This window comes from Epinephelus moara, chromosome 10 (genome assembly GCF_006386435.1).
Source record: "Epinephelus moara isolate mb chromosome 10, YSFRI_EMoa_1.0, whole genome shotgun sequence".
NCBI classification, from domain to species: Eukaryota; Metazoa; Chordata; class Actinopteri; order Perciformes; family Serranidae; genus Epinephelus; species Epinephelus moara.
The window spans coordinates 22843121-22869950 of NC_065515.1; the positions used below are offsets into that span (position 1 = coordinate 22843121).

A 26830-nucleotide genomic window follows, 5' to 3' on the forward strand; every position below is an offset into this window, starting at 1 on the left:
TTTGTATCAACAAACCGACTTGTGGCATGTCACAAACTCACTGAAGTAAGGTACTGCAGTAACGACCAAACAAGCAGTGGAGTAGTAACGTTACGTTTTCAAGTAAGCAATTATATCACCATAACTGTGATTCCCATTTCTCTTGCTGCCATTAACTGCATGTTTGTTTAACATGATGACTGTGGCCGCATCCGAAGAACAAGTGAGAGCCACTGCTCAGTGGACAGATGAGAGGCAGAGACAGACCACAGAGAAAAACAACATGCAGATTAGCATGTTTTCACATCTAACTCAGTGAATTAAGGATTTATTTCGACCAAACCAGAGTTGGTGATTGTTGGTACTGTCACAAGATGACTAAACAAGACTAATTAAGATGGTTTTGGTTTTATTTTGTTTCTGTCGAGTTTGAATGAAGTGTTTTCAATGCAATTCAGCTTAAGTTTGTCTTAGTTTGGTTACAGAGAGAAACTTAAAAGGGTTCTCAAACTAGTGAGTGTGACACTTTACAGCCCCTCTGACGCATGTTGTCACCATAACAATTAACAACAATCGCCATTTTCTTTTGTACTAGTCAAATTACGAGAGCAAACAGTTTAATGTCCTCCCTATCCATTCAACTTCTGTGGCTGTGACAACCTGAGTCAAAAGGTAACAACCAGAACAAGGTAGACACGTACAGTAGCAGCTGGTAAACACGATGAACCGTTTACTCAACTAGCAAGTAAAATACGACTGAGCTTTTGGCTGCGGTAATTATTGGCACAACATGAAAATCCAAAAGAAATGGATGTCCATGAAAATACACCCCCTCCCCCCTTCTTCCCCAATGCAATCAATTCTTGTTCCAGCATGAGAAGCCATTTCCTTTTCCTCCATGTCATTACGACAACAAATGTATTCATTTCTCCAGCAGAAATGCAGCTGATGCAGAAAAATTATCCCGAAAGAAGACTTCATGACAAGGATCAGTCACTTCCATTACTGTGTGTGTGAATGGGCATGTGTAGATGTTTGTGAGTGCTGATTCAGTATATTGCAAGGTCCGCATGCATTTTTCCTATCTCACAATAAGGGTATATATGTTTTTACTAACATCTCAGTGAGGTGTTGATGCTCCCGCTGCTGCTCAAGATGAGGTTTCAGACTGGCAATTCGCAGCTTAAATTGACATCTTGCTTTCTTTTAAAGAAAGAAAGGATGAAGAGAGCGAGCTATAAGTGGAACCATCTATAGTGCACGACGCCTCAAAGCTATCATTTCCTTAACATAAAGCATTTGTACATGTAGCATTCTTTCTGGAATGCGGGAAGACAAATGTAAAAACCACTACAGTACACACACTTAATTCAAACAACGAAGCATTTAAGGTATCTTCTCTTTAAGAGGCAGACAAGAAATTCACAGGTGGAGGCCTGGGGCTTATGTGCAAGTGTGTGTGGGCTGCAGCTAGGTCCGTGTAAGCTAGCCTTAAATAAAAGATTAACCTGCATGTCCCTGCCGTGTTATGAGAGCACCAGGCAGAGGTAGCTGTGCGAGCAGGCATGCAGGCGTGTGGGGAGCAAGGAAGACACCCAGAGGTGGCTTTTTCGACCAGCTGAAGTCAGCCAGGGTGACAGACAGAGCTGGAGTGTCTACGCCTGCCCGCACCCACCCGAGCCTCACGCCACGCTGGCGTCATTGGAGCTGACAAGAGCAAGTCCACAGGAAGCTGAGGACCTGTCTGTCTCTTCTACCTCTGAGAGGCTCATATGCTCACACCTTATCAGCAAACACTCACAGGTCAGCTAAGCTGCAAACGCTGATATCGTGAGATGCAAGCAAGCAAATACTGATGAATGATTGAGTGCATCTGTCTGCATTTCAAATAGTAAAACCTTGGTTCAAAGTACCCCCTTAATTAAGACTTGGACCCCCAAAAAAGGTAAGGGAAGTCCAAATATTTATATACTGATACCTGAAATCACAATTATTACAATATATTTTCCAAATTCATGGCTGGAAGAATCTTGTAATATGATTTCAAACAAGTGGACCATGCCAGCTTAACCTTGATGCTAGTTATGTCTCAACTGCCTGCATCACTCCCATCATTGCAGTAGCTTCCGTCCTCATTTAAAGTCACGAGTGCTAGCTATGCTATGTGTCACTGTAGGTAAGTGTCCACTGCCCCAAAATTGAACTTTGTCTGCTCTGTTCTTATCTTGAAAATAGCATGATAATAATAAAAAATCCATATTCTACAGGGCCTTTTCCAAAGAAGCCATGTATTTCTCACGCTGAGTTAAGAAAAATTTAAGAGTCACTGTAGCCTAAATGTTTGAGCCCATAGTTCCAACTTATCAATTCATTTTGATATTTGGCATTGGGCCACATGATCTACAATGTGGAATGAGATGATGTGAAATGTTGATTTATTTTTTCTATCAGACTGATTTCTGACTTTTCAAACCAAGAAAACAGCTGACAAATTTAGGGTGCTTTCACACCTGCCCTGTTTGGTTCGGTTCAGTCGAACTCAAGTTCGTTTGTCCCGTAAGTGCAGTTCGTTTGGGCAGGTGTGAACACAGCAATCGCACTCGGGTGTGCACCAAAACAACCAAGACCATCTTGAAGAGGTGGTCTCGGTCTGGTTACAAACAAACTCTGGTGCGGTTTGTTTGGGGTGAGAACGTGTTCTGACCTCGATCTGAACCAACTGCAGTCACATGACACATTGTTTGGGTTAAACATGAGCATGTTACAGTCCTGGAGGATTATTAATGTGCACCTCCTCCTGTACTGCCTTAATATGCACATTCAGCACATCCAATGCATCAAAACATTGTTTTCTAGTTGGAGCCGCGCCTCGTTTTCAAACTGTATGGTTTGACTAAAATGAACAATGACAGCAATATAGTCCACGATGAGCAGCGCTAAAATCAACCTGCGTAGTTGTCCCTCCATTGTGACATTAGAAAGTGTCACATTCATCTTGCAAGTGTACTCTTCTTCAACGCTTTGTTTACTTCCTGGATTTTTCCCGCATGGAAATTCTAACCAATCAAGAGCAGCTTTCTCACAAAAGGCATTTGATCTGGTCTGCTTGTAAATGCTGCGGTGAGAACCCAACAAAATTAGTCCCTGATTCAGACCAAAGCAAGACAACTCTAGGTCTGAAAGCACCCTTAGATTATTGGGTGGTCTTTGCCTTTAATGTTGGTGAGGCACAGGCTTGGATGCAGTATGGTAGTAACACATCTGCATACCTCATTGGCATGCTGATTGTGTCTTTGGTGCTTGTATTGTGTGTGTGTGGGTGGGTCTGACTTGCTGGCAGTTTTGCTCTTTGTTGGTGACCCCGAACTACAAAAGTGCCTCATGAGCTGGATTTGATTCATCATCATCTACAGACTGCAGATATGATGTTAAACATGCAAGAGACTGTAAGGATTGTAAGACTGCAGTTCACTGAGCATGTGCCTGCGATGTACTGGGTTCTCTTTACGCACTAACATTGTCACTGTTTAAATCACACTCTGAGTATCGAAGTATCTAACACACATACTTATTCACATGTGCACTAAAAGACTGAATCAGTCAATTCGTTGGTGGAGTACTTCAAGCTTGTAATACTAAAATATTGAAACTATTATTCAAGTCAATTTTTTTCTTCTCAGATTTTCAGTCAGTGAATTTATTTAAATCCTCAAACTTTGTTCTATACTCCTCATACTCTTCACACTGCATAATAGAATAGGAAGGCTTTAATATTACCATCAATATGAATTATGTGTTGCTACAGAACACTAACTATCCTCAAGACATTCTCAAGTTTCATGCTGAGATTTCAACATAGCAGAAAAATGTCCTTTCCTTTCTTAGTCTTGACTCGCTCAGATGAAAATGTCTAGTTGATCTTCCTTACATGGATTTGCAGATATTTATGACAGACAAGATGGGGTACAGTTGCATACATCGGCCTCAAAAAAACACTGTTCTCTTTATGCTTCCCACCATCCTTCTCTTTACCCCTCCTGCTCGCAAACCTGGCTTAGTCTGTTAATGATTTGGATGACTGTTAGAGAGTATAAAGCCTCTTGGCATTCTCTGCTAGAAGAGGGGATCTTTGCTTTGTTAGCCTAAAAGTTTGCACGAGGAAATTGCACCCATGGGAGAGCAAAACAGGCATACGCCACAGGGGGAGACGGAGGGAGGGCAGGATTTATTTATAACTTTTTGCGTTGATGCTAAGTCATCAGAGAGACCTTGTAGTGCAGAGCAGAGAAGTACCCTAAATGGTTTAGAAGTGAGCGAACAAACATTTCTACCTCTCTCAGATTCCGCATTTAGGGCCCGAGCAGGTTTACAGCAATTCTGTTCGTTTTTTTTAAACTCCCTCCAAATATCTGCTTGGTTCCTCACTGCTGCTTGGCAAATCACACTTAAGGGGAAAATCGGGAGGAGAGAGAACATGGTGATGGTGATGATGATAGCATGTGGTATCCCAGTGTTATTTTTGTACACACCGTCCTCCATTATCCCGGTGTATCTGACTCTCAGGCTCCATTTTGTGGCCCATTACTGAGGAAGAGGAAGATGGTCCTAGAGAGGAATTGTAGTGCTGCAGAATATGCTTCAGAGAACGACAGAGCAGAAGGAGGCAGGAACGGCTGGGCTAGTGGCCATCTCTGGTGTACAGTCAAAATTGTCATCGCTGTTGGCCTCTTGGTTGCACTTAATCTGTTACAAGGAATCTAATTCTGTGATTATGTCCGCGTATATATCTGTGTACGAGTGTGTTTACTCTCCTCTCCTCTCCTTGCCTGCTATCTGAGAACGACTTGGTGATCTACACTGCCTGCCAGCCTGGTGCTCTTTAATGAGATTATCAGGAGAAGAGTGTCAGTAAGTAGGATCTAAAATGAAAGCCATTATGGAGCATTATCACAGAGCCGCACCACCCCAGCCCCCCCTGATCCATCTGCTGTATGGCCACCCACACAGCCACTACGCCCAGATTACAGCCATGATTAGCACCGCGAAGTGCTGCTTAATTTAAACACCTCTGGAGAACATGTGGCACTTTGCTGCATTGCTGACTCACAGCGCTTGAACACACACACACAGAGGGCAGAGATGGATTTCTCCTTGTAGAAGACAACACAAGCAACGACTCAAACACTCAAATTGTTTGGAAGGATGTTGGACTGTGGGGCTTGTGACACACGTGTCAACTATTCATTTCATATTTGAATCTCATCACGTGTTTCGACATTTAACACACCGTGCACTGTTGTATCTACACTTAGGCAGCAGTCATGTAAGCTGTCTGCTTCATCACAGCTGCCTCTCAACAACTATTTCATTATTCTTACCCATCTAGCGTTATTTAACTAAACAGACAAAATGACAAAAAGACAGTGACAGGTGAACACAAACACGAAATAAATTAACATATAGATTACCACTCAAACAAAAATCCCAACAGTTGTGGGGAACTTTCCTGAAATACTTTCAGAAGCTTCAGTCAATCTGAAAACTTATTTCCTCACTCTCTTTCAATCTTTCTTTCTGTGAATCTATGTCAATAATACAGTCTGTGTAAGCTTATCAATTTGTAAACCCTTATTTATTTATTTACTCTTTGTTCCTTTCCTTCTTTTCTAAATATAAAACCAGACTTCCAGCAGCTTTCGGTATTAATCCAGGGACTAAGTACCCTTTAATATATGAAATTCCGGATTATTGATGGGGCTAATTGGGGGGGAGGGACAACTGGGACAAGACTCAATGTTGTGTTCCTTTACTATGTTTTAGAATCTGCCATTTTTTAGAAATCCTATGGCTCACAGGATTCCTGTGGGACTCCCATGGGATGGTAGTCAGTATCACAGTTTAATCACATAACTGGGACTGGGCAGGGAAAAAGTAAATGGGAGCGGACAGGACGGAAATCATTATGATAATATTGAACTAACAATGTGAAGACAGCAGCTATTTATTTGTTTCCACAGAGCAAAGGGAGTATGAGCACATATGTTTTATGTTAAGCATGTGAAGTAAAATGGATCCTTTGTCAAAGAATACTATTGCAATGCTATATTTTGTGTTAGCCCATTAATGGGGATTTCCATTATGTGTTAGCATCAAGCTAAAGAACTGGGTGCTAGTCATTTGCACTATGGTTGTAGCAAATAAAATCAGAATAAGGTTTATAACCAAGTAGGTTTTCACTTACAAGGAATTTGCCTTGATGTTTGGTGCATACAAACAACATACTCTCAGCATATTAAGAGGCAATAAAATTGCTGCAACAGTCAATACACCTGTACTGGCATCCCTGCACTGGTTACCGGTCAAGTTTAGGTCTGAGTTTAAGGTCCTACTGTTTGTTACTAAAGCCTTGCATGGCCTGGCACCAAAATGCATCTCTGAGCTCCACTGCCCCATTTCCCACCCAAACTCTCTCCGATCCTCAGACCAGTTGCTCCTGGCAGTCCAACGATCAGGACTAAGGGGGAATGGTGATCGTGCATTTGCAGTAACCGCCCCAAAGCTTTGGAAAAGTTTACCTATTTCAATTAAGTGCTCCCACTATGGATGTGCTCTGCTAAACTGTTTATTCTGCACACTTCAATTCAATTCAATGAAAATATGTTCGAGAAAAAACAAATAGAATTCCAACAATTATAAAATATGTGGTTGAGTATCATACTTTAAACTCAGGGTGATATAGTGAACAGGAAGTCCAGGCTTCAGGTGCCAGGATCAGACCAGTTAAAACAGTCAGAATAGAAAGCAAGCACCTAAATCCCTTCCAGCTCTGGGGAGCTCAGGATAGTAGCACACCTTGTGCTTATCCCTTTCCTCTTTCCTTTGGAGGAATTGCCTGTGGGGACTACCAAATCTTCAAACAGTATATTACATTAATTTTCCCTACTTCTACAGTACGTAGGAGTGCATCATATTGTGGTTGAAAGCCTTTTGACTTCACTTCAGTGTGATTTTCACGTTGTTACTTAATTCAAATACAAGCTCCCGTATGGTCTGAGAAATCCTACAAACTCTGAGTGTCTGATATCTTTTCAAAACCTATTGGATACACCTCAAATGATGCGAAGGCTAAGCAGATTTCCTAGTTCATGAAAAGTTGATATTTTGGGAAACACAAGCAGCAGCAGCATTCAAGTACATCATGAACAGTCTCCATTCTGTACCTGTGATCTTGTCGCGAACCAGCTTGCAGGACTCAATCTCGCCGATGCTACCAAACAGGCTGCGGAACTCCTCCTGGGTCATGTTTTGGGGCAGGTAGTTGACAATGAGGTTGGTCTTGCTGTCGTCATTTGTTGGGCCAGTCTGCATGGGCGAGGGGCAGCCGCGGCTGTTGGTGGTCGGCCCGTTGGCTGTGGTGCCTCCTCCGCTGGGGCCATTTGTCACTGGAGCCTCCATGTTACTGATGATCTGGGGCAGGGCGAGGAGGAGGAGGAGAAAAGGGGGAGAGAACCCACAGAGCGAAAGTGCAGGGAGGAAGAAAGAGAGAGGTGGCATTCATTAGCAAAGGCTTCGGTACTGTATTTAGCTATTTGGAGCACTGAATATGTAGCAAGGCATGCTCTGAGAGACTCTGACAAAGTGCTTATTTTCAAAGTTAATTTTCTAAAAAGCATGACTTCTGCCGCATTAAGTCAAATCAACAGCCTGGGTGAAAAGGGCTTTTAAAAGCCAATTTCCAGGCATTTGAGAGGTTTTAAACAAGCCTCGTACATACAGTATATCACTGTTTTGGAACTGCCATACAATTATGTCCTACCATTCTACCTTACAGGAATTCACGTTACAGTGGAGGACTAGAACAGTGAAATTTCATGATGTCACTAAATGCATTTTTATATAATTTGGGTAACATGAAAATATATATTATGAGCAGAGATACACTGATTTATCAGCCGAACATCGGTATTGGCCAATATTTTCCTTGTTGACTACCATCTCCAATCGGCAATGATATGACATGCATCAATGGCAGTCGCCGCTAAATGTTGTGATGGTTATTTGCGGTCGGACTCTGACAACAGCCAGCGTACCCAGCTGCTGCTTCGCAGAAGAAGCCACTGGGTAGACCCGACCTTAGCATGACGCAACAGGTGCACACGTGTGGTTTGTTTTCGTATTTGCTTTCAATATTCTCTTTGTTGACTGCCATTCTCAATTGGCAAAACGATGACATACATCAATGACAGTAGCAGTGAGTATCTGTTGTGTTGCATCAATTTTGCATCTGCTAAATGTTGTGATGGTCATTTGTGGATGGACTCGGACAACAGCTGGCGTAAGAAGCCATTGGGTGGACCTAACTTTAGCATGATGCAAGAGGGCAACAGCTGCATACGTGTGGTTTGTTTTCACGCTTGCTTTCAATATTCTCTTTGTTGTCTGCCATCTCCAATTGGCAATACAGTGACATGCATCGATGGCAGTGGCCGATGTTTATCTGTTGTGTTGCATCAATTTTGCACTGGCTAAAAGTTGTGATGGTTATTTGCGCTGGGACATGGACAACAGCTAGCAATTCTAAAGCTGGGTCCACCCAGTGGGTCCATCCAATGGCTTCTGCACCTAACTTTAGCAAGACGCAAGAGGGCAACAAATGCACACGTGGTTTGTTTTCGCGTTTGCTTTCAATATTCTCCTTGCTGACTGCCATCTCAAATTGGCAATAAGATCACATGCATCAGTGGCAGTGGCCGATGTTGATCTGTTGCGTTGAATCAATTTTGCACTGGCTAAATGTTATGAGGGTTATTTGCGGTTGGACAAGGACAACCGTTAACATACCCAGCTGCTAATTTGGAGAAAAAGCCACTGGCTGGATTGTTTTCACGTTAGCTTTCAGTGAGCAGCTGTTAAGCTCTGCGTCTGTCCTGATGAAGGTCCATGCTTGACCGAAACGTTGACGAATAAATAAAGCAGAGTAAAAGTGAGTGCAGGAGTCATCTTTTCTTTAAAAGCTCTGCGTCTCACATCTTGGATGAGAGGAGAAATAGACTGAGCTGCAACGAGGCAGATATGCTTATCTTTGTAAAGAAAAACACGCATCTTACTGAAAAGCAGCTTTGAGGTACTAGTGATTTATTTTCTTTTTATCATTAATATTTGGAAGACGAGACCCACTGTACAAAACATCTGTATCAGTATTGACTATTGGCCAAGTTGTTATTTTAAACGTCAGTATCAGCCCAGAATTTTGCAATCGGTGTGTCATTAAGTACGAGGTGGCAGAAATTTGTCAACCATCAGAGATTTTGACAGATTTGGATTGTTGTTGGTTGCAAATCAGTGAGCAGGACTGCTATACAGTAAAATTGGATTTACAGGATTTTACATCAATGTGATGAAGTACCTTGATTTTTCAGGTATTTCATTAATAACTTTTTTTGTATTTTATGGCAGAGTAAATACTTAAACTGAATGTATTCAATTTGTAAAATGTGTTCAGGCTTATATTTGTGAGCAGTCATGCTGTCACCAAATGCTCAAATTGGTGAAAAACAAATTGCCTCTCATATCATGATGTCTGTATCACAACACATCAGCACTGAATCAAAACATTGCTAAACCCTTATATGGAATCACAAACTAAACATAAAGTGAACACACTGTACACAAACCATGCAACATCTCTGAACATTGAGAGATACAGCAAACACTAGACACAGAGAGCATAAACAGCTAAATATTCCTGACGACAGTAAGAGGCGTCTCTAAATGTTTCTCTGATAGCTGCTGAAGTTTGTGGGAGGGGGCAACAACAGGGGCAGCCCTTCAGCGAGCTATTTGACTGCTGATGCTGCTGCTGTGACAGAGGGAAGTTTGCCTTTTCTTATCTGGTTTTGCAGAGCATCTCAGGATCAAAGTGTTCAGAAAGGAACTGTGAGCTTGGTGTTAAGTGTGAGAAAACAGGGAAGTAAAAAAAGGTGAGAAGGACTGAGAGTCAAAAGTCGGAGGAGGAGGTTGCACTTTGCTTTTCCACCAGAGCACTCTGATACATATTTAATAGAAATGCTTATTCTGAGCGAACATTATTCTCCAACAAAAGCAACGTGTGAAGTGAAATTATTCATACATTTGCATAAAAAACATTTGTTTGATCAGATTAATGGCTTTTGTTGCATATATGTGCGAGTGTGTGTGTGAGGGGAGTGTCAGTGCATCGCAAATGGAAAGAGTGGAGACGACTAAATCTCTAAATCTAATCACTAAATGGTGGGAAGATAAAACAGGGAAAAGAAGATGGATGCATTGTTAAAAACAGAGCATCATTCTGTCTTGACTCACGCTTGACCAGAAGCTGGCTGTTGACAGACTGTTTGTTAACCTGGTTTATTATCTTTTGAATGTCCTGCCGTGTCCCTGTGCACTGATCCTGTTTTACATGTACACACACTCCTAGAAAAAGGCCTGCTGCCCATGAGAACACAAACTCAAAGTTGCCATCATATTGCTGCAAAAGCACTGAAATGACCTAACATGCTGAAACCCAAATTAAGATGCAAATATTCTTTAATCTGATTCAATCAAATTTTTAAAGTCATCACTCAGATCTCTCCCCTTCCCCTGTTCAACCATTCAGCTCTCGGTCTATTTTTAACCGTTCCTAAGTACACGCAGACAGGCTGCACTTGGAAGCAGGGGCTGGTTTTAGCAAAGGAGAAATGGCTCACGAGTCCTATTTCGCTCTATTTCTGGATTATCAAAAGACTGGACCTGTGTTCTAATAATATAGCTCAAAGCAGAATTTAAAAATTTCCCAGTTTGTCCAGAAATAGTTCTCAAAACCATTTTAGACGTTTACAATGCGTGTGCTTCTCGGCTTTAATCACTTTACTTTTATCTATCTACCTGTGTGTAGTGGTGAGCAGGGATGATGATAAATGATCAGCAGGCAAACAAATAACTCTTTAGTTACCAAAAAATACCACAAATATATTCATACTAACAATATAAGATATAAAGGATGTGGTGCAGAAATTAAATTGTATCCTGATTTTAAATCACTTTAAACTCAAACTGAGATAGTTTTTGAAGAGGAATCAGTTATGCAGTCATGAATAATTTGGTGCTTCCTATTCTATGGTGCTAATTATGTATTGCAGTTTATTTCTACTGTTTGTACATTGCACTGTTACTTGTAATCTTGTATCTTAAGGCTGAGCTAGGGACAGGCACTGCAAATTAGCTGAGGTTATAAATGCTGTGGTGTGTGGCATCTATGTATGCTACATACTTGTCCCTATACAAGTAAACACTGAATAAAAAATCAAATAATTATGTCACCACCATCACATTAGATGACCAAAAGATGACAAAGAAGAGGTCTGCAATTCATTTTAAAGAGGAGATTAGAAAAGCTACGAAAGCCTGTGCTCTTTATCCAAGTGCAGTACTTAAAACTGGGAATATCTCCACCTCTAAATACCTATAACTATCTCATGGGATGGCGTACGGGGGCTCGAAGCATCCATCTTTTCTCTGGCTTAAGGAAGACCTTTTAAAAAAAGGCTGTATTTCTTATTATCTAGTGTTCTTCTTTTCCTCCATCTAAGTGTTTAGGAGCAGCAGCAACAAAATGTCAGTCTTTAATCTGCTTCCATCCTCTCATTTTAGACACACACACACCCGCACACGTGCACGCACACACTTCCATGCATTCACACATTCGCGCATAGGCAGCGAGGGGAAGAGCGCATACTCAAACACACACACTTGCATACAGAGAGAGAGAGAACAATGGCCCAAGCCCACAGCAGAAAACAAACAGACAGGGAGATGTCTAAAAGCTCTCAAGATGAGAGCTGCATGCAAATTGTTCTTTTGACAGTATCCTTTCCTACTCACTCACCACTCTACCACAACAGAGATACAGAGACAGACCGAGAAAGACAGGGGGTAGAGAGAGAGAAGGAGAGAGAGGGGGGAGAGCGGAGACAGAGGAGAGAATAGTATCTAGCCATAACAGAGTTGATTGGAGAGGGCCTTATTAAATCTGTTTACATTCCCTGCTGGGCTCCATTCTGTCAGAGAGACTTTCAACTCCATGGGACGTTTTCTGAGGAGTTTTTCCACCAAAATGGCTGCCTCTAATTAACAGGGACCTGCCGAGTCCCAGTGGCCAATTATATTCCTCTCCTTGTCCCTGCCCACCAGCATTTGTGCTGCTCAGCAGTCCACTTCATGTTGGTTGTGAACACTCTGGCTGCCCCTGCTCTCCCACTGAGGAGCCTAGTGCTGTGGACAGAACTCACTGCGCATCCTGCTGACTTAGTACAACACACAGCCCTCTCAAGATCCCAGCCTCGAGACGCAGCCTCTCATACTCGCAAGTTGTAATTCTGTTCATGTAGGATGCAGAGCCAGCAACTGGGCTTCTTAGTAACACATGTAGACGGTGTGCAGTTGTTGGAAACATATGATACAAATGTGCAGCGATGCTGTTAGATCGAATTTAGAATAAATGTAAGTTAAATGATATCTGATGGTCATTCTTAAAACTGGCATCTTAAGAATGAAAAACTGGTTTGGCTCAAACACTGCTGAAACTACAGCTGCTTTAAAGCAAAGTGCAGGGGAGGGGCAGATTAATTAAGGATTTTTGATGAGTGCTAGAGTGCTCAGAACAGGAAACAGAGGGCGAAAAAAGACAAATTACACTAGTGAGGACTTGAGTAAGTCTTTAAGTGTTTGCAAGGAAATAGAGGTCCATCAGAAATGCCCATGGGTGCAGCTTTGCATGTGTTAATGAAAGCTAAACAGCACATCTGATTTGTAACGGATGTGGCATAAATACAAAAACATCAATATGTACATATAAATTGAAAAATAAATGTGCAACATTATTTACTGGCTTCCTCGAACATAAACAATGGATGAAAACGTCAGCAGCTGAATATTGCTTTTCACTCATCTCTGCACAACTCCCTCTATCCTTGCAACCCCCCAGGTCCTCCCTCCATCAATCTCTGCTCCCGTTCCAACAGTCTCAGTCAGCAGCATCACCAACCAGTGCGTATTTATGTGAACACAGTACAATATCAGATCATATTACTTCATGGGTGTGTAAAATGGCTGGGCCATCCATTTGGCAGCAGTAGTCTCCTTACCATCTTTGGCTGTGTCAGCAATCCCTTCTCTGCCCAGCCCTGGAGCTGTGGGAGCTCTGCCTGACGCCACTGTGTCTCTGTCGACCCCTATGGAGCGGAGCACAGGGAGGGAGGGACGCACAGCCCACCGTCAACATCATACACTCACTTTACAAGGTTAGGGTTGCAGTGGGATTTGGGGAGTGGGGGGAAGGGGGTTGGGGTGATGGGGGGGAAAATGGCGGCTCACTTGGAAAATACAGTGACACCTTTAGAGTCCTTCCACCAGTCGAGCTAAAACAAAGACGGGTGGCTCAGGGTTTTTGTGTTTGGTTGGTATGAGTGATTGAGATGAGTGGTTTGCCTTTGGGGAATAATAAATATGGGTGGTGGTTAAGATTTGGAAAACTGCGTGACTCAAATTGTTGAAATACTTTTAGAAATGTTGCATTGCCATTTTTTCCTTCCTGATTCCAATTCTGATACCTGAACTTGTGCGTAGGCTGCTACCAAACGCAGGTCCAATACCATTGGGTAAAAAAATTAAATACATTTAAAAAATAAATTAATAGAAAATATAAAAATTGGCTGATACCAAGTACCGATCTGATACCATTGCGTAACAAAAAAATAAAAATAAAAAAAATAAAAATGCCTGATACCAAGTACTGATCTAATACCACTGCGTAAAAAACAACAACAAACCCCCCCCCACAAAAAAATAAAAATAAATAAATAAATTAATTAATTAATAGAAAATATAAAAAATGGCTAATACCAAATACTGATCTGATACCATTGCATAAAAAAAGTAAAGAAAAAATTTAATAGCTGTATACTACTGACCCTGTATGGATAAGAAATGATTGCTATCTGTTGTGGCATGGTTCAGGTTAAACTCTAAAACATACAGATTATGAATGCCATAGAACATTCTTTTATCCAATTTAAAATATTGCCAAATTCCTGACATTTTGGTAATGGCTAACATTATGCTATTTACTGGAAATTCTTTGTTGTTGCTCTGAAAACAGTAGTTGCCTGTGGCTACACTGGGCAACCTGCTGTGTAGGCTAGTGTTTTAGAGCAGGGAAGGAAATTGGTTTCCGGGGAAACTGCTGTTTCATCCGAGTGTGAAACTACTTTACAGCATATTAATAAAGTATGTGGTATTGGATCGGCGTATAGACTTGCAATTTGCCGATACACAATCTAGAATTTTAGGCAGTATCAGAGGTATTTGCTATACTGTTAATGATATCAGAACAACTCAAATGGAATTGCTAAGACAGAAATAGGGTTAAAGATATTATTTCTACAGTCTTTACTTTAATAATTTGAAGACCTTCATAATGGTTTGAATAAAATTGCATGTGTGTGTTGAAGCTAGCAGATTGGTATGGCGACTGCAATGACCTTGGCAGAGTTTATAATGAGGGTTTCCCTCTTGCTCTCTGTGGGTAAACAAGCCTGTGGTTGAAGAGACAGAAATGCCACAAATGAGCAGGAAGTCTGTTCACTAGCTCTCCAGAGCAGGGGGCTTAAATGCCTGCAGCTATCTACGGATGCTACAAGCAGCCAATTTAGCAGGAGAGGAGGAAGAGAGGAGGGATGACCTCTGCCTTCATTTACTCCTTCAGAGAGATGAAGAGAGGGAGTGAGGGATCAGATGGGAGGGGGGAAGAAAAGGCAAGGGCTGAGTAATGGGGAAGACACTTCCAATACTTCAAAGAAAGAGAGAGACGGAGGTGGGGTGGCGGGGTGGGGGAGGGAGAGAGTCTGTACATGTTCTGTTGTCAATGTGTCTTGTAAACTTGAGCAGGAATGCATAATGGAGGTCTAAATGAGAGTGAACTGTCAGCTTGAAAGGGAAAAAGAAGATACAGAGGGGCAGGGAGGTCAGGGTAGAAAAGAGGACAGCGAATATTATTTCTTCTAGCTGACAGGTAATGGTGAATATTGGGATATTTTGAGGATTATCATATAGAAAAATCAAGCTGAGCCACCTTTGTTTTAGTCTGGTGAGGGCCAAAGGCTTACTGTTGAAAAAAAATCTATTTTCTAAATCTGACTGGGACAAATTAGGTTCTTTTGTTTTAAATTTCAAATCTAAAATAAAATTAACATTGTCAAGCTTTTAGCTGCATTAGGTCAACCTCATGCAGGTGTGCAAAAGCCAGCGAGGTGTATTTATAACCACTTTAAAGAGCCAAGAGTGGACAGCGCCAGGGATAGCTACACCCCTGGGGCTAAGTTGCCCACGCTAGGTACAGTTTGCAGCCACCACATACAGTATAGTGGGCTCAACATTCATCCCATCAGCGGGGCAGTGGACAACACACTGTATAGCCTGCCTTTTAAATGCAAAGTTGAAAAAGCTGCCCTGAAAAAAGAAAATGTTAGGCAGAGGTGAAACATCAAGAGCATTTTTTTTCACCCATTCTGCAAAGCCGTCATTTTATGTCGCAGTGGAAGGGAATGGTATGCCGCAGCAAGCAGACAGTGCAGTGTAATCGTAGCATGTACAAATGTGGTGATAAAAATGTAAGAAGCAGCAAGCAGATGTATATGAGTCTCCATTTCAGCAGCCAACGTATAGTACAAGAGAGCATAATGTCGGGGAAGAAAAGGAATATTACATTTCTCAGAAGTGCGTTTAAGTCTCTGCAGTTCAGTTCTCAATATTCAATGCTCAACCATTCGATAAAACAAACACAGTCTCAGGCGTAACACACGCGCCACACACACACAATTTCATCTTTCTTCATATTCTGGCTGTCCTCGCGTTTATCACATGAACACACACATGTGCGTCTCCTGATAAAATCTCAAATAACACTGGAATAAGGGTGCGATGCAATTACATTCACCAACCATTGAGATGAAAAACCGCTCATGGATACATTTTCAATTATTCAGGGAATACATTTCAGTCGGTGCTCAGATGCTGGGAAAACTTATTATATAATCAATACACTCTATAATGCCATTAATATTTGATGCCACAAAAGTGCTTCCTGTCTCCTTGGGCTCCCGGCCAATGGTGTCTGGGTGCTGCAGTCAAATAGGACGAGCCTTACCCGCCTACAGAAAGGAAGGGGAGTAAACATTTGTTTTCCTCTAACAGTCGAAAAATACCAAAGGCACAGGCAGCTTTCTTTTAGATTCACTGTATATGAAGTCTTTCTTTCATAATATGCACAAAGATGTCTCTCCTTCTTTAGAGCCCTATGTCGCAAACTAAAATCTAAATGACCAAGGAGTTTGTGTATTCCTCTCCTGTCCTTTTCACCTTCGTCACTCCTTTGCTGCTTCCACACCATAAAACCACCACTTTATATTGCTGGCCTGGTGCAGGCTTCCCTCCCCCTTCTCTTACAGAGCTTAGACAATCAATTTACCCTGACTTGGCCAGGATAGATGGAGGCTGTAGAGACTGCGGAGTAGACAGTATGCTGCAGGATCTCTCCACTGATAGACACACTGCCTGGCAGCTACAAAATGGAGCCAGCATGCAACCATCTGACTTGTTAGACTTTGCCTCACCATCTTGCTTCAGATATTATTAGTGATTTCCTTTTGCCTTATGCATCTTATCTTTATTTTTAACATTATTTGGCTTGTTCGAATGAGAAAACATCACTGTATTCTGATTTATTGTCAGATGTGGATACTTTAAAACACATTAATACATCCAAATATACGGACAGTTTGTGCCATGTGTGCTGCCAGAAAGCAGCCACACCTGATGCTGCTTAACTCAGAGTCAAACTCCCCTGTCTTTTCACCAAAGTGATACTGAATCGGAGTTACTGATACTGAATTGGAGTTCCTATCAAACTGACTGAAACACAAAGAGATTAATACGACTTTACTATCTCAGCTTCTCGGCCAGTCAAGTTCTCTGTAATGCTCTCTGCGCTATTGATTTTTATTTTTCTCTCTCCTCTGCCTTTCTTCCTGGGCGTCTTTTTGCCTCTCTCTGTCTCTCCCTCACACTGTCTCTCCACCTCCACCAGCATCTTCCGAGCTCTGAAATGTCCTGCAGGTCAGACGGATGCTGGGCTGGATCAATCAGGGAAAAGTAATCTGGGACGCCTCATGCACGCAAGCACACACACAGACACATCACAGATACTCAACGACACACACCCCTCCTCTATTGCACTCTGGCCTGCCTGCCTCCAGTCTTATCGATCTGCATCTACTTTACCAAATGGATTCCTCTCTTCTTCTATCCTCCTCCACCTCTTTTCTCTCTGTGTGACTTGGAATAATAAATGTTCCAGACTGCGCAAGACATGTACGTAAGCAATTTTTCATTTAACTTTGGCTTGACTCCCCCCCTCCCCTCCCTTCTCTTCTTTCTCTTTTGTGATGTTTCAGTCTTCCAGTGGAATCGATGCAGCTTTCCCACACACTCCCTCCCAGCCCCTGGGTAATCGGCACATACTCGCGTAGGTCAGAGTTCAGGAGATGACAGGATACAGTCAATTGCCGAGAGGTATGTCAGACAGGATCTATATAATAACCTCAAGGTTTATATTTTACAGACAATTATAGGATAAGTCTGTGGGCAAAGATTCTTATTTTCAGATGTTGAATATCAGGATGTATTGCTCAGGTTCACTTATTTCTGAAGGCTACACTGTCTGGCACAACAAAGGTGTTCATAACCAGAGTGATGCAACCTTTTCTACTCTATTCACATTTACTTTGCTTAATTATCTTTATCTAAAAACTTTTTCTCAAAAACTATTTCATGCTGCATCGTGGGCAGTCAAAAGACAGACCACACTTCAAGGACAATGACTGAGGACCTGCAGTGCTCCATACGCAGTAACATTCTCGCAGACAAAATACACACACACACACACACACACACACACACACACACACCACAGCCTCCTTTGCTCAGCCAAACTGTAGGCGGAACTGGAGCCATTTGTCCACTGGCTGAATCCCAACTCTGCACCAACGCATGCAGAAAATTGGTGAGCATCTTGACTCTGGAGATGACACTTCAATTTGTGCAGCTCCAGTGACTGGTGCTCTGCAGTTCCTCCCTTGTGGGGGTGTGAGATCAGCTGGACACCTGCCTAGCTGTTTGGCTGAAGCCTGGAGCACGGGGACTGGGCCTTGGAATTGAAGGCCTGGCCTTGCCTGTCAGCCCAAGTCCCTGTCCCTCAGCCCCAGCCCTAGCCTGGCCTCTCAGGTCCTCATCACAGCTCCCCTAGTTTCACTTTTGTGCCAGGAGCAGTCCCTCGCTTGATGCCCCTGACCCCTATTTCTCTATCCAGTCCTCAGCTGCAAGTCAACGCGGCGCCATCATCCCAACAGCAATCTTCCCTTGAACAGAATCAAATCCCCATCAACAGCTTGCCAGCCTTTGTTCCAGCTCTAGCTGCTGCAGCCAGCATCCCGGCTCCCAGCTCCGTCAAATCAGCAAGATGTCTCTGCTGTGCATCGCTGTCTGTCCTGCTGTAATCCCTGGGTGTGACGGATGGGAGTGATCACTGTTGAAGCCCTCAGCTAGGACATTTTGTTGGATTAAAGAGGCTAAATCATCGTCTCATCCACTACATGAGATTCTATCCTTAATTAAATGTCATTAATGTGGTTAGAGGTTTTAGTGGAGATGGTATCTATCCAACATGTAGGGCCTATTCAGTGAGTATTAACTTGTTTCTGTGAATGGTGCGCACAAAAGGCACATAATAAATAATAGGAAAGGGGTAAAAACAAGGCAAAGCCTGCCAGCCTACAGTAGGATGACATCACATGTCATTTAACATGATATAAAAGGATCCCAACCAAGTAATCAGAACCTGTACTTAAGTAAAAGCAGCAATATCACAGTGTAGAAATACTCTTTTCAAGCCCTACATTCAAATTCCTACTTAAAGGAACACTCTGCCAGTATGAGCAGATAAATGGTGTTAAGGTGCCCCCTGTGCTGGCAACTCTGGGGGGTTCCCTGCAGTCCGCGAGCCAAAATCTGTTATCAATGACGCAAAATGACGCATTTCACGTCATCTGGCCGATTCCTGCTCATGACATAGGCAGGGAGTTCCCTGAGCTGGTAGCGTGGAGGGCGCCTTAAACCCATTTATCTGCACCCATTAGGCACAACTATTCCTTTAGGTAATGATCAAAAGGGTTAGCATCAAAATATACTTAAAGTATAAAAAGTAAAAGTACTCATTACGCATAATGGCCCATTTCAGAATCATATACTATTAGATTATAATTATTGATGCATTAATGTGTCTCTTTAATATTGCAGCTGGTAAAGGTGGGGCTAATTTTAATTACTCTATATACTGCTGGGTGGCTTAACCTATAATAATATATTATAACTAGGGCCGTCAGTGGATTAAAATTGAATTGTGATTATTTAATAGCCATTAATCGCATTATTGTCCATAGTTAACTCACAAATAATCTGCTCTAAATGCATTTTAAAGGGATATTTTTTAAGTTTTTAATACTTGTATGAACATGGGAGTGGACAAATATGCTTTCCTCATGCAAAAGTATGTTGATTATTATTGCAACAATCCAAAATAATGACAAATACTGTCCAGAATATTCTCCGGAATAACCTCAAACGTACTGCATGCTAACAAAATACGTTGAAAGCATACCATGGCAAACTCGAGCCCAACAAGTAACAACAGATGGACACACTGACCTGAACTAACATTACTTAGTAATACTAACACAATGTAGTGTCGAATTTTACACTTGTAAGGTTCACTAAAAATCCCCTGTCTTTTTAAGCGGCTCAGTGTACACTGGTGGTAACTCAATTCACAGACAGTAAATGCAAATAACTTTGGTCTTGCCGAGAGAATGATGTGGCAGGGCTTTGTAGCTGCACTTGCCGTTCAAAAGACGCCTCTCTTTATTCATTGCTGCTCACAGAGGTTTATTTCTGCTTTCCATCCATAACTTTACAGCTGCATCGCTTCCTGATTTCCGAAACAGGTGGGCTGGGTCATAATTACAAAGCACGTGCCTTAATCTTGAGTAAAAAAAAAACAAAATTAGTGGCATTAAAAGGAATTTGCGTTAACTTGTTATTGACACGTTAACTTTGACAGCCCTAATTATAACCTATTATTTGATTTGTATTTTGTATTAATAATCTAAATTTGCAAAGTAACTAGTAACTAAAGCTTTAAAACAAACACGGTTAAGTACAAAGTTCAATATTTACCTCTGAAATGAATTGGAGTAAAAGCAGAGAATAGCATAAATTGGAACTACTTCAGTAAAGTACAGCACTTAAGTAAATGTACTTAGTTACATTGCTCCACTGCCAATAGGGCGTGTCCTCTACCTCCCTGTCTTCCTTTTTCATAGCATCAAAGTCATGTTGTCATGTGAGATCTACCCTAACCCACTGTGACTACTCTCTGAATAAATATTAGTGACACTGCAGCAGAGTGTACAGCCCTGTGAGGACACAAACCTGCACTACTCTGGATTGCATTTCAGGGAAATAGCTTGTGTTTCCATGCAGTGCTCATTTCCGCGTCGAGCTGAAGTTGCTTTTAGCCGGGCTGGGACGGAGGATAGAGGACGCAGAAACAGACAGTGAGGCAGTGAGAGCAAGCAGGCTGATCCATCTGAGTCAGCACCATGTGTCATGAGCGAGGACACCACCTCCACAAGTAGCTGGCAGGTGAATGCGGCCGCGCACCTGTGCGGGCAACCAGCCATTGTAGCGGAGCTGTCTCCTATCTTTAGCAAAAAGCACTAAAATACACCAGCGAGTACGTAAACAAACATATGCAAACATGCACACAGGCTCGACTCGACTACCCAGCTATACAGCGTTACTGTGCCCACCTGCATGTATCAGGTCAGAAATAAGCAATTCAGCAGTGTCATGCTATTGCAACCAACTAGAAAATACATTCCTCGCTTGCTCAAGCCTACAGTCACGCTTGTTGTATGTATTAAAAAAGGCCTTGAAAAACAAGATAACTGGCTAAAGCAACTTCTTCTAAGAATATTCTCCCTGAGCAACTGAATAAGAAACTTGTAAACTTCTCTGACTGAACTCAATTTTCTGTATAATTCACAGTAGGAGTTCTAATTAAAACTGGTTTGAGGCTGGAAGTGGTAATATTGGCTTTGTTGAACAGGTATTTAAAAAGCTATAAACAGCCTGGAGGTATACGATAAGAACAAAACCTACAGCACAGCACTTACACCGAGAACAAGGGAGAGAGGAGAACACTGGCCCGGCTGCAAAGCAGAGGCAGAGCTCTTCCTAATCTAATCACTGTTTCCCCCATCAGCTGCATCTCAGACACAGCCTGCTAGTGCGTGTGTGTGTGTAGTGTGTGTGTGTCTGCCTTGCAGCAAAGGCATAGAGCTAAATCACACAGACACAAACCGACCGTTGTACTCGAGAATTCATTCCACAGCCTTGGGTACTGTGTGAGGGTGTGGCTGAGTGTATGTCAGTGTGCGAATGTGTGTGTGTGTGTGTGTGTGTGTGTGTGTGTGTGTGTGTGTGTGTGTGTGTGTGTACACGCGCGTGCCTTGCTAATCTGGTTATTGATTCAGCGCTGAACCGGAGCTCATATAATCAAATAGCTGCGAGGGAAAAGGACAGCCGTCCGTCATCTGTCTTAATGAGTAAACAGTTTGATGGAGGCAATGAATAACTCGAAAGTACATGTAGATGTAGCAGAGGTTACCACATCGCTGATAGACAGACAAGCTAAAATGGGTATATCTATCATCTGGCATAATCTCTTGGCAGCCTTCTTCCTGTGCTGAGTGACATTATGAAATATCAAATTACTTCATTCGTAGTTTCACTTTTCGGTCCTTGGTGTCATTTGAATATTCAGTTACATTAATCACCCTGTAACACAGATTTCTTTGTGCTCTCTGAATATGCTGTCACCGGCGCAATAGCTTAACTATTTCAGTCACTTTGCAAATGCTATAAAGTTGCTTTGTACTAGTCATTACACAATCAATTTGGAGTTTGACTTGCGAATTTATAGCGAGCCCATCTTCTGTGAAAATCTAATCTCAGTGTAACTTGATGTGAGAGTGGTGCAATTTAGAGATGGCTTCTGCTGCAGCAGGAAGGGAGGAGAGTGAGACACAAAAGCCTAAATGTATACGGGCGCAGCTAACAGACGAGGCCCGCCGGCACACCAGCTACACCATTAAGTGCGGCGTGCATTCAAACGAGCAGATTAATCCCCCCTACTGCTGTACAGTGCGGAGTAATTGAAAAATGCCCACAGGAGACTATCTTTGCACATATACTGTAGCATGTGCCAGGGAGGCAACATATAGAAGGCAGTGGCTGATTGCCATAGAAAATTCTACAACGCCGTTTTACTCTGACAGCATGTGCTGGAGAGCCGTGCAGCCGGGAGATAGCATGCATCTATCTCGCGTTTTCTCTCTCTCCCCCTTTTCTTTTCTCTTTCCGACTTTTTCCTCTCTCTACCTCCCAATATCAACTTGACAGGTGCTGCTCATGCCTGCTGCTGACGTTTATCAGTCTTGATAAGCATCGTATATCACATTCCCTCCGTTTCCCTCCAGTTACACTGTGAAAGAAGGACGGCATTCCTGTCGATTGGGAGGGAATATGCATTGACCGTGAGAATCCATATTCCTGTTGGAACAAACGCCTCCATTATCAGAATTACTATCTCAAACTGGGGGCCTGATAACTGCCAGTGGATGTAGCTGGTTGGCTATCTCTGGTCTCTCATGTGCTACGTTGGAAAAGGCAAAGCAAACCTTTGACTGACGAGAAAATAGTCAGGTTTTATCTACCTCTGTGTCTATATTGTCTCTCAATAATTCATGAGGAGATAGCTTTCCTTTTTAGATGAAGTGTGTCAGCTCCAGCATTATGATCTTTACATACAGTGGCCATGAAGTAATGACCACAGCTGACTTGTAGATGGACCCTCTCCATTCCCTCTCCTCTGGCTGTGTGCTTTTCCATTTCCTTGGTACACTGCAAAGAGCACGATCAGCCTTTTTTTGTCCCTTTGTTAGTATTGCTATTGATGAGATAAGGCAGGCTAGAAGCTGTCGTGTGGGATGCTGTGTTTGTAGGCCCTAATGTGTCTATTACCAACCACAATTGTGCCATTTTGTAGCATGTTCAGTTGCATGTTCAATCTATAATTCATCTGGCTACAGAAATACATAAATGTTTAATATGTCAGAGGCGGTGAGGACTGTCGAAAGCGTGACCTTGAAACGTCCTTTAAACATCACACAGCAACAGCGCTGGGGCCAGTTAAGCTGCCAAAGCCAAACAACAGGCAACATCGTGCGCACACACACACACACACACACACACACACTCTCTCTCTCTCTCACTCACACACACAGCCTGTCTGCCTGCTGATGCTTTCCGCTGCTTTCTGTTCTCTTTTTTCCTGGGATGCAAAATGCAGATGAGACGAGTCAGCCGCTTGTGCACAGTCTCAGGAGAAACTGCCACTCAAATCCAAACATCTGTATGAATACCAAAACACACACGGTACAGTGGAGGATGAGAGGAAGAGAGGGAGGAAGGAAGGGAGAGGGAGAGAGAGAAGTCGAGGGAGAGAAGGGATCGAGAAAGAATGAGCAGTAAAGTAGCTAAGAAAGCCAGTGTTCCTCTCTCCTTCTGTATCTTTGACTGAACAAAGAGCTATATACACATGAATACCTCTTTTCTCCCACTGTATTTTCCATCGGGATATTTATTCTGAAAAGCAGCGATGCACAACAAGGGCTCGGTCCTGTGTTTGCTAGTGGGCTGAGGCGCTAACACTCCCCAGCTGATTATGTGTCTGTCTGTAGCAGTTTGAGCTGCTGCCAAAGGAATTAGGTCTAGTATTTGTGAATGCTGCTCCCCTCACAGCAGAATGCCTTGCCATGCCTCTCAGATTTCTAGCTTTTTAAAAAGAGAGGGAAAAAAACCCATTTTAAATAAATGAAGGAAATCGCTGTGGAAGCCTATTAAATTTTCAACGTGACCGTTTTGTGAGTCTTCATGTGTGTTTAGGCTTCACACAAAAGGAATATTTAAAAACCAAAGCGTGCTAATTGGGACAGAGATTGTTACAGCAGCTTCTTATTCAAACAGGCTTTTGGCTCATTAACTGCTTCCATCCAGCTTTTGTTTAAAGGAAAGTGGAAAAGACATTTAAAGACAATAAAATATTTTGCGATATTTATACAGACACTGTAACACCAAAATACTGATAGACTGCATAATGTGCTCGTGCAAAATATGCCAAAGCAGTGGCAAAACCTCTTACTCAAGTGTGAGGGCAAAAAATAAAAAATGACTCTGCCTGCTTCAGCTACAGTATGAAAGTAGTGTCATGTCACATACAAATCAAATCTTTACTTTGTAGCAGCAGCTTTATTTTTAACCACCAGTCGACCACATATATTTAATTATAGATGGAGTTTATCATATTTGTGTCAGGCAGTATAGAAATATTTTTGCACTTCTTAAAATTGAATTTAACTAATTTCCTTTTAGGTGTTTTATTAAACCTTGAATTTTCAAACTAGTTTAAATACTGTTTTATTGTTAATATAACTGTACTGAGGGAGGACCTGGCAGCTTTCAAGGGAAATTTTAATTCTTTGGGTTTCTTGACAAGTTGAGTTTCTACTTAATCATAAAAAATAAAGATTAAAAACGCTTCTGTACAGCCTCGCAGAAATTCCTTAGTTATGCCTACCAAAACAAATCTAATCCAACTTAGCGTCTTCAACTTATATCTCTGGCTAACATGACTAAAACCTCTTGTCTAAAGTACCCCACTCTAAACCTCATTACGAAGTGGGGCCAAAGTTAATGCAGGAAACATGAAATTACAGCTGACTGATTGGTGTCTATTTATCTCAGCTGCAACCGATCCTTTTTTACACCCCTGACTAGGTCTGACTAAAGTTAGAGGGGAAATGTACAGTGTGACACACACCTGACACACATGAACACACACTCAACATGAACTGTACGTGTACCCACATAAATATTAATTAACAACTACATACATGAACTATAGTACGAACACAAACACACAGTGACTACGTTTACATGCAACTAATATTCCGAATGTGACAGTATTATGAATTTGATAAAGGTCATGTAAACAGCATATTCTATTTGGATATACCAAAGTAGGCCTTATTCTGAATGTAGCGTTTTCCGATTTAGACATGTCGTTTATGCCGATTTGTCTCGGTCTTAGAATTTTTTGGATTTCTACACAGTAAATTTGGAATATGCCTCTCAACAGGGGTTTTTCCAGTAGTTTGTGTCAAATGGCCTCGTGCCTGTTTACGGTCAGCTCTGTGCGTTGTCATGGATGTGATGTACATACACCAACATACATAGCCAACAGCTTGAAAGGCTGAAGGGTAGAGAAAAAAAGCCGAAAAGAAAATCCTGCATTTCTGGTCAGTAGAAGAAACACACCTACTTTTAAACATTATGAAAGACTTGGGATATCAGCATTCTTTTGGATATGCGCAAATATCACATCCCCAATCTTTTCAAGAGGGTGGTTGAAGGAATGAAAGAGGAAGGCTGTGCTCACACGGTCACATACGTTTGCCACTGATGAAAAGTTTTGAGAAATATGTTGACGCAAAGGAGCAATATGAAACAAGCAGCTCCACCTGTTCCACTTTTCCCTATTTTGACGTAATAAACCCCATGTTAGGGCACATTATTAGGAGTAAGCTTAACTGCATAGAAACAGGAATATAAGTGGAATATTCATTCATTTTCATTAGCCATGTTAACAGCTCAGGAGGAATTGGGCTTGGGCGGTACCAACGTATCACAGTTTACCACCGTATATAGAAAACTGGATGGCATGATTTTCAATACTGTCAAAAATGTAGATGCTCCTTTTTCTATTAAACTAATACAGGTGTGCTGTATTGAGGTGATGTAGTACACAGCATGCACCACCAGAGGTCAGTCTCTACTTATGGAACAGGCAGTTGAGCTGATAAAGATGGTGACTGTGAGTGGGTGGGATAACGTTACAGGACTAGTAAAAAAAAAAACAACAGCCAACAATGGCAGAGAGAGACCAGAAAAACAGCATGTAGCCAGCATATTTTAACATCAACACAAACCTGTGTGAATATGCTAACAGTGGCCGGCTGGAAAAATTTAACATATGGCCCAACCCTACGTTGTGGGCTTCACAATGTCATACATACTACAATGACTTCTATAACCTGCAGCTCAGCTTTAAACTTTGTGTTTTTCCACATATACTGTATACACTGCTGAAATTTCTAGAAGGTACGCAAAAATAGATACCGCCCAAGCCCAAAAGAAATTTTGTCTTTTTGGAATAAACTGAATATTCTGTTCATGTAAACATAGTCAATGTGACCATTTGACTTCTCACCATTCTGTAGTTAATTACTGTAGGTGTGATGAACTTCACTTCAACCTCTGAGTGTGAAAACCAATCAAACAACATTAACAGCAGCACAACCATGACTATACACACTAAATACAAAGGATAGGAATGCTACATGCCCTCTGCTTCGCTGGTGTTTACCTCTTGTCCCTCAACAAAGTCAATTTAAGGCATTCTTACACTACATGCAGAGAAACGACGCACAACCAGCCACAAACAGCAAGTCAGACCCACTACATATATTATTCACCTCCA

At 42.0% G+C, this 26830-nt stretch overlaps 1 protein-coding gene across 2 annotated transcripts in view; it reads right to left on the minus strand.

Annotated features, from left to right (window-relative positions):
- Positions 1 to 26830, minus strand: part of elavl4 (ELAV like neuron-specific RNA binding protein 4) — a 100794-nt gene that overhangs the window by 53563 nt on the left and 20401 nt on the right. For both annotated transcript variants that reach the window (XM_050054628.1, XM_050054627.1), the window contains exons 3-4: positions 13143 to 13229; positions 7200 to 7446 (exon numbers count right to left, since the gene is read on the minus strand). In XM_050054628.1, coding sequence (XP_049910585.1) covers positions 7200 to 7446; positions 13143 to 13229 — 334 coding nt within the window. The remainder of the gene's footprint in view (positions 1 to 7199; positions 7447 to 13142; positions 13230 to 26830) is intronic.